Below are 13,842 nucleotides of genomic sequence, written 5' to 3' on the forward strand. Positions count from 1 at the left end.
AATAAAAAGTCAGGTCAATTAGCTACTCACCAGGTTGGGGCTCAAAATCTTTCAAGTTCACTTCATACTCATCTTCATTTAGGTACTGGTGCCGACCCATCATTACAATGGCAAACTTAAACTTCAAAAAGGAACAAAATTATCAAGCGTTTGGATAAAAGTAAAACTTTATAAATGAAGCAACAGTCCTCTCAGAAAAAGCAGAAAATGGATTCATCTTGTGACATGGTTTCCAAGCAAGGAAAGGGGAAACTGAAAATTCTAATACAGCACTTTTTCTCCTTGCTTACTGCCACTTATTCTGACAATCCCAGCAACAGTTGATCTAAACTGAATCTTATTTTTTTCTGATAAATTAGCTGGGCTGATTTGCATTATGATTTTTTTTAACTTTAGGATTTATAAACATCAGTGAAAACTCTTCCCCACTAGACTGTTACCTTCTCAAATTCTTTTTCTTGGATGTCCAACATTGTTTGAATCCGCTTCATCACCTCTCTGAAGTGTTCACCCTATCAATTCAACAAGATAGCTTGATATATTTTTTTTTTTAAAAAAAAGGAACTGGATGACTGTTGTGATGGTTCTTTTCCCATGCTGCATTCAAATATGTTACACATATTAATCAGTTATTTCCAAAATTGCATAAATTTTAACAGCAGTTATTTAATTGGTGGCAACATACAGCATGTACAGTTTTGGTTCGCAGTTTACCATCAGTATCTTATTTGCAATATTGCTCTAATTTGATCAAACACTTGTTTAGTTGTAATGGTATACAACTTGTGGCATTTAAATCAGGTTAAGACTGAGACATAAAGGAAGAAGTTTAGTAGGCAGAAAAAAGCTACTGTTAAAAAAAAAAAAAGCACAAAACAAAACCCAAACACTTATGCAAATACATCTCTACCACACTGCTATTTTGGCCTGAATTAGCATTATCATTGAAGCATCTGTTTTATGTTATACCATAAAACCCCAAGAGATGATGGACTTGAACCAGAAAACATCAGTAACACAGTAACTAGAGAAAGGGAAGAATAAAATGTGGTCCTCCTTCAAAATAGTGCACATATTCACTCGGCACTGTTATGCATATACAAAATATGCATCTACGACCCTCCCTCTAAAACGTGGAAATGCACACATTTTTCAAACCAAATCTTATAAAACTAGATAAATACTTATAAAAATGGATATATAAGAACCAAAAAATAGCTTGGGAGTATTTTTAATTGACTGGCACTAGAGACTTGCTAATATACTATTAGAGTTAAAAGGCTATATATGGTTCCGAATTGGAATCATAAATAAAAAAAGCATAAAAGTAAACTTTCAAAATTCAAGCCAAGCTTTTTCACTTTTGCAATGGTTTCTGTCTTTGATGATAAAGTACATAACAAAATTTGAAATAAGCCATTTGAATTAGAGCTGACAAAGTTATGTTGGAAAAAGGTACACAGAAAGTGAAATGTGCTCATTTTTCAAAACCACATAACTCACATCGGAGCCAAATAATTCATTCTTCGGCAAGCACTAATCAGAAGAAACTTTAAGACAAAGAACTTTTTAAAATTATTACAATTAGACCTCAAATCCAGAATTGATAAAGGCTCCATTGTAGCAGACATATAAACTCACACTAAAAAACAGACTCTGCTATGAAGAGTTTATAATCTAACTATACAAAGGAGACAGAACAGGAAGGAGGAAGTATTATAAATGAAGAACTGAGAAGCTGAAACATTTAAGTGATTTGAGAATCACACAAGGAATCTGTTATTAAAAAAAAAAAAAATCAGGAACTGAAATTTAATCTGCTGGATCGCAGTTCAATAATTTATTCATAAACCAGAGGTACTCAACGCCAGGTCTGGAAGTTTGGCAATGGGGGAACACTGACACAGCTCACTACCAAATATCCAGACCCACTGGAAGCCCTGGGCCCTGCAAACTTGATCGGGGGCCTGATCCCAATGCACAGGCCCAAGAAGGGGCAGCATGAGGCCCCAGGGCCCTATCCTGGTGTGAAAGGCTGGGAGGGGGCAGAACTAGGCCCCCAGGAACCAATCCCAAAGGTGAGGGTGGCATGGGGCTCCAAGAACCAACCTTAACACTCAGGGGCAGGAGAGGTGGCCTCAGGGTCCACTCCTGGAGCTTGGGGCAGGGAAGGGGCAGTGTTGGGCCCCATGGACCAATCCTGGTGCAAGAGGACCAGACCTGCCCTATTCATTTGGTTCACAGGCGCAAAAGGTTGAGCGCCACTGTCATAAGCCACTCTCCCACACATTTTCTTCTGCAGTTTGGAATGGATTCAGAACAAGTTTCACAACTGACTAGTTTGAGAAACTTTTCTATAGGAATTATATTTTACCATATATATTTGGCATCAGTGTTCTACTTTTTTGTACAGAAATTTATGAAGACACTAAAAAAAGAAGAATCCTACATAGGAATGAAGGAAATATAGTATACCTGGTGTATCCTCAACAAGAATGGAATTCCAAATGTTCCAAAAACCTCTTTGTGGAAGTGTGCCACTGTGATAAGCATCTCATTTTCCTTATCTATATCTACCTGGTCCAGAGAGATTTCCTAAATTCAGATACAGAACTATGATCATGATAGGCTAAAACTGGCAAGAAAACATTAACATGTAAAAACATAATCAATCCATAGTCTTAACATCTATAACCAACCAAACAACATATCTTAAACTAAAAGGGATTTCAGTGACAAAAGGTCATTTAAGAGCCATTTTTTTCAGGGTGTTTGTGGAATAAGGAATGGATATCAGAGGCAATTTCCCTTTAGCTCCCTTTCATGGTTTTCTGTCACAGAGCCAGGATGCAAGACCTCAACATGAAGTTATTTCCTTGCCACACGAAGAGACTTCACAAATCAAATGTTTTTTGTAAGTGGTGGCTATGACAATATCCCCATGCACTCCTCCTTTCTATTCAGTGAGAAATTTATACTTATGGCTTAATATCATTCCATACTTATGAATTTTGATACAAGTTAAGTGCTGATTGCTTCAATTATTTTAAGTAAAAGAAAGAAAGTCTTGAACCATGAAAGAAAGTCTCAAAATGTTATCTAGCTCAAAAACATAACTGAACATAACTCCCCAATTAAAAGGAAGGAAGAAAAAGTATGCAGGCAAGCACAAGCTTACAACTTGGAAATTAGGTCCTGAGCACAAAAATTTACAGCACAAGCCCTGCATGAACCTGGGAATTGCTGATGAGGAGCTAATGGCTGTGGATTATTCCTTGTGCAGATTTCATTTTCTCTCATAAAATCATTTGGGCATAAATCATTACATGTTTAAAGAACCTTAAGTTCCTCTTTAGTGGAATTGTTTTAAAGTTACCACGCAAGTCAGCTAGTTTGCTTAGAAGAGAACAATCTGAACATTGTAATTCATGCTGCTTAAGATTTACCTCTATTCGAAACGTTCGGCTTGTTGCAGGTGATAAACACTCTAACAACTCATCTTCCTGATGGACACCAATTATTTTGTAGCTTACAATTTCTAGCAGCCTTAAAAAAAGAAAAGAAAAGAATTAGTGTAACATTTATTTAATACAGTTGTTTTCAAACTTTTCTGGCGACATATTGCTTTACTTGTAAAATAGTGCTGCTCACACCCCACACACCCTCTTTGCGTGTTCATTCCTTAGGAAGTGTTGACACGGATATCAATGTGCAGCAATGTCTTTATTCATGTATTAACCAACCCAGAGTTCCACCACCATTATTAAAATTTAGGCATAAGCCCCTTGGCTAAGCACTGCATACCCTGCAGAATTAGGCCTACCTGACTTTGATAACCACTGATCTAATAAAATTGGAACATATTACTACAACCAGAACTAAAATTAGTACTGGTATATAGTTTCTATTAATTAGCATCTAAGGCAGTGATGCTTAATCAGGGTGTTGTGGCACCTTGAGGATCCTTGAGATCCTTTCAAGTGTGCCACATGTTTACCACTGTTAGGTGAACAGGCGAACCCCGGGACTTCAAACAAAAATCCATACTGTTAAAAATATCCTGCCCTGATGTGGTCTTTTTGAGTTATTTGCAACAGAAAAACTGCTGTATTATTTTTCTGAAGTACAAAATGAGTGAAGACTAAGAGCTGGCATTTTTGAGGGCTGCCTTGAGGCTAAAAAAGATTGAGAAACTGCTCTAAATAAAGCGCAAACCTGCCCAACCTTTTATTACTAGATTAAAAACATGCTTCTACCAACAGGACTCCCACAGAATTTCAATAACCAGGAAATAGTTTCAACCCCTATGAAGAATCAATGCATCTGCATCGTATACTGACATTGTAAATTATGTTTTCTGAGATTGTATCACAATGGGTTTTTTGAAACTTTGAAAAGTCAGTGGCCTAAGCTGCCAGAAAATACAATAATTTTATAGACTGTCCAAACTGGCAAGTACAAAACATGTTAAATGTCAGTATATTTTTAATCAATGGAAGAGTAAAGGATTTTTTATGCAACTGCAACTTATTTACTTTGATTGAAATTCCAGCATTAGATGTTCTGGAGCCCTTTGTAATACAGGTTTTAAACTCATAACACCAGACTTTCTGTTAATTTGCACTTGATTTTCATGATACTGTAAACCCCAAAAGCTTTTGTTTAGATTAAATCAATAGTCAAATCCATGAAAATCAATATCCTTTCCAGCAGTACTTACCTTAGTTTCCCTGAACCTTTCTCAGACAGTTCTACAGCTTTTTTACATTCTTCCAAGAGGTCCCGTACACACCCATGCTTATCTGGATATAGCGTTATTTCCTATATAATATTTAAATTAAAAAAAACAATTAGAGAAACTGAAACATTAGTAACCACACCAAAGGACAGAACATGCTGAATTCTGACTTTCACGCTAATCCTAAAAACAGATTTTATTGCTAACAAACATATGCCCAAAAAATGCCTTGTTTTTTCCAATCCTTATTCTTAGGAACTGTAAGTTAGTGACAATATGCATATTTAGGATGTTACCCAGAGAATAATAGATGCAACTTTTCCCAAATTTCTAAGTGGCACAAACATTTAAAAAAATTAAACATCTGTATACTTAATCATTATCACATATGTACAATACGTTATCAATATATTGTTAAATGTTTTATAAAATTGACTATGTATATAAAATATATATGAAAAACTTGTAAAAAAATTACTAGCCGTAGCCACTTTACTCACCTCTTCCCTAAATTGGCTATTTAGCCATATGCACTTAAAACTTCTCCGGTTTTCAAAATCTGTGATTTTCATTTTGAGCTGAGGGAAGAGAGGAATAAAAACAAAACCCACACACACACTTTAAAACAGGCTTGTAAAGACAATCACATTTTCCTTCCCCTTTCCTGCTTCCTCCCCCACCCTGCAACAATGAAGTTTCCTACCTGTTGATAGTAAAGCTTTTTAGGTTGCCTAGGTTTGAAGAACTGCAGGAGATCTCTTAAAGTACCTTCATAATTATGTCTAAGAGGATTACCTGGGCCATCCCTATAACTACAGAAGAAAACACCACATAAACATCATTTCATTATTCTTCACTACACAGTAAATAACCAATAGGAATATAAAGTTTAGTTGTCTATACAAATGAAACTTTATACGTTTGAGAGGATAAGAAACCGTTGTCCAAATTTTACAGCGTTGTGTTTATAGAGCTCAGGCAATTTTTTTAAATTAATGTATTTATGAGCACAAATCGCATCAACTTTCAGGAGGAGCTGGGTGTCTTACTTTTTCCTCCCCATCTCTTTTAAAGTACTCCTCTCCATTATAAACCAAAGACCTGAAGTCTAATATTAGCAATGCAAACAGAGCCCAACAATAAACCTAATATATCATGGCCTTACTCATAAATAAAAATGAAAACACTTTTAATGTTTTGCTTTTTGATTACCACCTTATTTAGAAAGGCATGGTCAAATCAGTGTCCTACTAACTCTGATAATATAACAAAACTATCTGTACCAATCAGCAGAAGCCAAATACTCACTATACCAGGCCTGATCCAGACCATTGAGCCATGTCATTTGACCTGCGGGGCTCCCTAAAGGCCCAGAAATTTAGCGATGGGGGCTAAATTGATAGCAATTAATGCTGCCACTGCTTCCACACTACCAAATTTCCAAGCCCTATGGGTCAGATGACATGGTCCTGCATGGGGGGCTCGTGTCACAGGGCCGCACTGAGCACGCAAAGGAGGCTGGGAGCTTCCAGGCCCCATCCACAATATGGTGGTAGTGGGCCAGATTCAAGACATGGCAGATCCACCCTGACCCCATGCATGCCAGATTTGGCCCACAGACTGGATCCCAGTCCATGGACCCACTCAACATCAGTCATCTGGTGTGTGGTGCTGAAAGTTTGGGCACCACTAAGCCAGACAAACTGCTGCAAAGAGATGCATGCCAAACCCATACCTACTCAGAAGAAGATATATATATCTGCCGCGCTAGTTTTATATAGCACAGTGTTAAGCAGCTATCTAGATTAATACTCTTGTTATATATTATTTTGGTCTACAATATTACACAACTCATATAACAGGCAACTGAATGTCCATTTAAAGTTCTTGAAAATAAAGATTTAGTTGTGACAACATGGGAGATGCTATTAAATAATTAAGGCATTTACTAAGCCAATCCCTGTGTTAAAATCAGTTTAAAGATACGTTAAACAAAAGTGACAAATTTAAACTAAAACATTGTATTTATACAAACTCATCTTACCCTTGGGACTTGAAAAACTGTAGTAGCATTGGATCTGTATTAAGTCGCTGTGCAACTGTCTTTGCAACCTGTGGAAATAAAATATTTTTAAAAGTTCTAAATGACTTCAGTCATTTATGCTACTGATTTGTCTTTGGTCATGCATAATATCGGTTGTATTTACCTTCTGTAAGGCTCAGGGAATCTTGAGAGAGAAAAACAGTAATACCTAATCCCCACACTAATGGTGATCGAATTCAGGAACTGAGGTCTCTAGTATTTCAAGATGGTCGACATCCTACTAGATCTTGTACAATAACCATTAAATGCCTAGCATAGGAGAGTGTTATTTGCTCCCATTTTATAAAAGAGTAAACTATTAAATAACAATCCTAGACCTTAATACCTTGTAGGAAAATTGGAAATAATTCTGCCTGTTTTCTTCACCCTTCAATTTATTACTGTAGCTGTGGGGAAAATGAGTTGTTTGTGAAATCACAAGCAACGCATAGTTCACCACAATATTAATTCTCCAATCACAACTGGTATAAAAGAATTAGCAATTCAGGGGACAAAAGAGGAAACAGACTGCTGAAGCAGATATAATCACAATAGTGATCATAAATGGAACTTATTTGCTCCCTGATGCATGCAGATGCTCTCAGTTGCCATCTTCAATGGCAAAAATAAATTTAGCATCCTTCAGTGTTTCTTGATACTGCAAAAACAACACAACTATGGGGCGTGATCTGGATCTATTTTGGCGAAAACACAGTAGTTCTACTAAAACATAAACAATAGTTCTGCTAATTATTATTATTTCAGTACTTTTCCCTTTTGACTATTTTAAATGTATACTTTTCGTGAGCCTTTGCCAGTACCATTAGTTCAGTTACGAACTTAAAACACGGCATAAATTTAGCCTGAAGAATATTTACAATTGATTAGGATACTGAAGTCAGGGAAAAACAAAACAAAAAAACCCTTATTTTCAGATACCAAAGCCGATGGGGGGATATACAAACAAAGTATCTTTAAACTGAATTAATTTTTCTTAACTCTATGATGTCCGTATCTCTATAATGTCATTGTTGGAAAGTACAGAAAGAAAGCTGGAATGGTTTCCATTAGTATTCACAGCGTGCTAATGAAAACAGTCCACACCTAAAAAAAAAGACTATTTTTAAGAGTATTTAATACAGAAAGTGTTATCCTGACCCACTAATTAATCTGAACTTGGTTTTATTCCTCTATCTGATTTTACTTACCATTGCAAAGGGGGAAAACATAAATGAGAAATAAAAAGGACAAGTATGGGAATGGTAGACTATAGACAGCCTCTAGTCCCCTACATCTCCAGGCCATCCTTTTCTCAAGGAATGCCAAACTCACCACTTCAAATACTCATACATAACTACAAATCATATAGAACAACAAGGACATCCTATAACATGCCACAGGTAAAGCATGCATTGCCTATGGCATTGTCAATGCCATATCATTGCAATGACAGGGAAGCAGTAGAAGCATTAGAGGAGCCCAGTCCAAAACCGGCAACTTTAGCTGTGGCCAACGTGCCAATACTCAGAGGACAGTAAGAAAATGCTTCAGAAGCCAGTAGCAAACATAATAAGAAAAGAAAAAATCCTTTGTGGCCCCTAATGATGACCAATAAATGCTCTAAAACAGACAGCTACAACACAAGCTACACACCTGAAAGTAATTCATTCTGTTGGACAAAGTAACAACAAATCCAGGATCATTGGGGATGGTTTTATCACAGAAAATTACATCAACACGGTGGTAAAGGTCTCTGAAATATTCTTTTGCTGTTGGCAGCTCACTGTTGTCATTTTCTGGGTCATCTCTACAAAAATAGACAAATTATGCCATTATGTACACAAATACAAATAACTAGGGCTTTTGCATGTTTCTACAGTAAAGTGACACTATTGAGAAATATAGAAATGAAGCAAGGAAATCTTCAGAGCCACCTTTTGTACACAGTAGAACTAAGAAAGTCGGTAGTGATCCATACCCTTCAAATATATTTGCTCTGGGCCAGGGCTTCTAGCATACCTACACTCTATACTCACTTATTTGCCAGTCTGGTAGCATGCCAACCCCATTTGTTCCAGAGGGGCATTTGAATAGTACTCTTCCCCCCCGTCCTCCCATGAAAGGCAACATGCCTTTTATGTTGCCAGAACGTTTTGATGTATTCACTATATTTTATTATTTTTGTTTACTTTGCACAGTGGCTGGATAGCAGCTCCTGAATCACAGATGTGAACCATCTGTCTAGTCACTGGTTTGGGTCACTACTGACTGGTACCCCTTCTCTGGCAGAGGAATAGCACCAGGGTACAAGCTGTGCACTTACCCAAAAGTCAGCAGCCAGCCAAAGGTGCATAACACCAACTGGGTCAACAGGGAATGCGAGTTCCAAGGCATGACATGAGAAATACATTCATCTCACATAATCTGGGGTAAGAGTGCTGAAGATAGACTAGCTGGCTTCCACCCACTGTCAGCCCATGGAGAAAAACAGAGCAACACAGTTGGGTGTGACCAGGAGTGAGAGCACAGAAATGCCAATTTAAAGCCCCAACAAGGTTAAGTAAGATCCCTTCAATGGATATAAAAACTGCAGGGTTATCCTTTTGCCTTGGAGAAACCTCCAGTAAGTACTGATATCCCATTAACTTCTAGAATGCACGTTCACTTAAATCAGGAGCATTTACTCACTGCAGGCCAGAGCACAAACAACGTGTTGGTACAAGTGAGGGAAAAAAAGAAGGCAGTTTAGTTTAGTCTGAGAGGAGCTCCCAAAAGTCAAGAGTTTTCTGTACGAGACAATATAGAGACTAAGATCTGAACTGCACCAAAGATTTGCAGCTTCTGAGTTATGGTGGCTTCCAGGGCAAAGCTGTAGAACTCAGACATTCTGATGATCAGTTTTTTAGGGAGGGTTTTCTTACAGAATTGATAGCTAATCAACTTTAGTAGTTTAATTATTTCCCCCCTTTGAACCAGTGAATAGATATTTGCTGATAATATGTCTGCTGTTAGAAAGCTACACTTTATTTGTAAACCACTGCTAAATAGAAACTTTCACTTAATGTGAATCAGGTAATGTAAACATAATTATAGCCATCTTCTCAAAATACATACTTCTGAAACACTATGATGTCACCATCCATAAGTTCATCAAGAGCTTTATCAAGAGATACATCATAGTCTTGAATTCTTTCAGTTAAATTGGGTTTAACTTCCTGCAGTAAAAACCAAAAAAGACACAGAAAAAATCAGGCTCATTTTTGATTGTGCAGAGAAAGTAAATGACAAAATAGTAAACAGGTAGTTGGCAAAGAGATAATGATGCAGGATACTGCATAATTTCTTTCAAATGTAAATAAATGGGAGTATGTAAGAACTGTGATGTTTTTAATTTAGATTATATTTAATTCATAAACTTCATTGCTTGTGATGGAGATGGATAGTTCAGTTCTACTGATGATTTTGCAGTAAATTCTCTCTCTTCTTACTAGTTTGAATACATACATACCATAGTTCATTATATTTGAATAGTGGCTAGGTACTAAATATTTTCCAAACTTTAAAGACAGTTTTCAACTTGGATAGCTTTCTGAATTGCGGACTATCCAAGCAATATTTGTTTTTTTCAGCAAGGTGTAACCTTTTCATAATAACACGCTCTCTTTTCCTTTTAAACTAGAAGTATTAAGCATATACAATTTAACAGTAGAAAGCAGGTAGGTACTATATATTACTAAGATATAGGCACCATTGGTTCCATCACCTTGGGTGTTAGAATCTTTTGTGATCCTCGATCACCCCTCTGAAAGAAGAAGCTTTTACACATTTTAAGTTACATTTAAGTTTGCAAGTGCATATATGGAAGTAGATGGTAGCAGTTCTGCCTGTGAGTATAAACATTCTGTATGTACCTAACCCTCTCTCCCTTCTTCCCCCAGCCACCTGTGAGACAGCAGTAATATGGCTACTAATATGGCAGGCACTCAACATCAGAGTTCTTCCTATAGTAGCAAGGGCTTCCCTGAATGTTCAAATCCCAGTAAAACAAAGCATTACAAATAATTTTTTACTCCTATACTTAGGAAAGGGGGTGGGGAATCCCAAACCCTGCGTGGTGCCTCATAATTTGGCAGAGGCAAGGGAAAATGCAATATTTCCTCCCCGCAGCTGAGACAAGTCTAGACAGTTGCAGATGCAGAGGTGGGGCATGGAAAGTATGCAGACCAACCCTGCTAGCAGCAGCAGCAGCAGCTCTGCTGTCTGGTGACCCAGGGAACATGCATGGATTTAATGTTAGCAATTATTAACAATACAGAATTTCCATGTAGATAAGTTAATTCTTTATTGTTTCATTTTCTAACTGCTAGTTCAAAGTTAGGTTTTTACTGATACTCTCCCAAAATACGAGGGACAAATTTTGAGATACATCAAACTTGCAATACACTGTTGTGCATACCACTTTTAACAGCGAAAACTTTGCTTTGTTAGCTGTAATAAGCACAAGCTACAAGAACAGTTTAAAGCCTTTTGCTAGAATGCTCAATCAATCTGTTATATTTAAGGAAACTTAACTCCCAGTTCACTAGGAAGAGGGATACTAACAACCTTCACAATGCCCTTTAACACAGCTTTGTGGCTAAGGCCGTGACAAGGTATGCAAGCACATAGTAAGTTATTAGCAACTCTGATGTAAAAAACACCATATATTCTTATTACAAACTGTCATAGCAACACTTGTCAGAGCCAGTGTTTCAGCATTTAAGTTTCCAGATATCCAGTCCCAGGTTAAAAGAGACTGTAAATACTCAGAAGATCAGAAAATAACCTATCAAATAAAAACACAACCAAATGCATTTTATAGATTATTTCCTTTCAGCGAATGACTATAAATTTCAACTCGTCTTAATGATAACGTTTTGAATCAGCTTCAAAGAAGAAGTTTGCCTGGTTCACATGAGACAGCTAAATCTCATATGATACATTAGACCATATGATTAAACAAATCTATCTTAAATCAGAGCTAGCATTAACTTAAGCCACTTTTGAAACGTCCAATTTTCAGGTTCCTATAGAATCTAAATTTTCACACTGTAAGCTGACTTCTTTAAAGTTTAAGGATGATTCTGGATGTATTTTAAATCATGTTTATTTAAATTGTATTTGAAATAACTCAAGTGCTATTTTAGTTAAATTCTTAGCTTTCATATTACATGGCAGTTCTTCCTTATAGAATACTTGCTAATATTCAGATCTACAGATTTATTGTAGGAATAATAATCCAAACCTCATAGAGGATAAGGTTAGTTTCTTGAGGAAATCCTGCTCTCTCACACATAACTGGAAGCAAGTCACCTATTAAAAAAGAAAAGAATATGAAGTACAGTATAGCTTTTGCTACTAATGAAAGCTATAGGTTAGGATGCAGAAAGATTTCCATCATCACCTTCTCCCAACCACTGCTCATATGCCTAACTTTTTGAAAAATAACTCTCTTAAGACAAAACTTTCCATGACTGGATTGAGTCCAAAGGATAGTTTGCTTTTGTTTTAGGGTTTTATTTAATTTGAGGAAAGTCTATATAGCTAACATGATAAATAATGATTCCCCCTCCCCACCATTTAAGATTATTTAATCTCTCTCTCTTTTTTTTTTTTTAAACAAAACAACCCAAAACATAGCTGGAGTAAAAGAAAATGGAAAAATTGCATTTTGAATTAAGCCATTATTAATGAGCTGCATCACTTGTATTGTTTGGGGACAGAGCAGGAATTAACATTTCCACATGCACTCAGTATGCATCCGCTGAGGTTTTACCAAAGAGCCTAATGAAGCGCCATGGCCTCTGTCACACCAGACTGGAGTAAAGCAGGACTACACATACACCATCAGGGGGCTGATAAGTGGTGGCAAGGAGGAAACAGACAAAAACTGAACTTGGGGTTTCAAAATAACAGGTTTATTAAACAGACAATACACTACACAGCCCCATGAAGTTATTGACACACACACACACACACACACTCTCTCTCTCTTCAGCCTGACAGGCACAGTCGCTGCTGTTCTCAAGCTACTGCTGGGATGAGTTATACAAGGGCATTTTACAAAAGATTACAGTAGAACACTTTGCACCAACACTCTCAACAATTCTCATTAAATTGTAGCACTCCAGGATAAGAAGAAACCAAAACCCCTATTAACATGAAAAATGTAGATCCCAAAATTTTACAGAGTCTGAAACATCTGCTGTGCTCACAGCCATAGGATAAAACCCTAAATTTTAATATGGTAACAAAGATATAACCATCCCTGTATCAAGCAATATGTTCTTGCCCCAATAACTTAAGTTTTTTAGACAACTGTCTCCAGATAAACTGCAGTAACAAAGATAGAACCAACACTTCTTGCACCCCATTCATCTCAAAAGGTGGTGTGACTCTCAAAGCCTAGCTGAAGCATATGGAGTATAGACAATGGAGTATAGACAACTGAACTTGTGTTAAAATAAAAGGATGTTGAACTACACTAACTCAATAATTAGGTTGCACAATATATTACAGAGTTAGAAAATTGAGGACTGATTGTTTTGGCAGCCATGCTTAAAATCTTGCATATTTTATGACACACTTAACACACACTACCTGTGCAACACAGCTACACTAACACTGCTGTAAAAGCCTTAATTTTATTTTCCCACTTGTGATTTTAATGTACAACTGATGACAAGTGCAAAGAACTACATTAATAATTGGCACTCTTAAAATTTCTAAGAAATTTTTGAAGACAGACAAAAGTTTGAAGACATACGTATTTTGCAGGATATAGGTGTGTAGATATGTCCACAGTAATTCAAACTCCGAGTCTTGGGATCATACATCTTCAGAAATAACATTACATCATCTACAAGTTGAGAAACAAGTTAAATTTCAACTAAAGCATTCATCTTAGTGCATTTGAACTTCATCTAGCTGTAAAATCCACTTTCATGCTAATAACAGCATGACAAAAATGTTCTTAGCTGAC

The 13,842-nt window shown here is 36.7% G+C and overlaps 1 protein-coding gene across 1 annotated transcript in view; it reads right to left on the reverse strand.

Moving 5' to 3' along the window:
* The window catches only part of USP7 (ubiquitin specific peptidase 7), a 107,955-nt gene that overhangs the window by 2,852 nt on the left and 91,261 nt on the right, over positions 1–13,842 (reverse strand). Inside the window, exons 19-30 of the mRNA XM_019540090.1 lie at positions 13,627–13,719; positions 12,106–12,173; positions 9,936–10,036; positions 8,475–8,628; positions 6,783–6,850; positions 5,442–5,550; positions 5,239–5,316; positions 4,721–4,821; positions 3,447–3,546; positions 2,476–2,595; positions 441–512; positions 31–121 (exon numbers count right to left, since the gene is read on the reverse strand). Of these exons, the coding sequence (XP_019395635.1) occupies positions 31–121; positions 441–512; positions 2,476–2,595; positions 3,447–3,546; positions 4,721–4,821; positions 5,239–5,316; positions 5,442–5,550; positions 6,783–6,850; positions 8,475–8,628; positions 9,936–10,036; positions 12,106–12,173; positions 13,627–13,719 (1,155 nt within the window). The remainder of the gene's footprint in view (positions 1–30; positions 122–440; positions 513–2,475; positions 2,596–3,446; positions 3,547–4,720; positions 4,822–5,238; positions 5,317–5,441; positions 5,551–6,782; positions 6,851–8,474; positions 8,629–9,935; positions 10,037–12,105; positions 12,174–13,626; positions 13,720–13,842) is intronic.

Source organism: Crocodylus porosus, unplaced genomic scaffold (assembly GCF_001723895.1).
Source record: "Crocodylus porosus isolate Cpor-Errol unplaced genomic scaffold, CroPor_comp1, whole genome shotgun sequence".
NCBI lineage: Eukaryota > Metazoa > Chordata > Crocodylia > Crocodylidae > Crocodylus > Crocodylus porosus.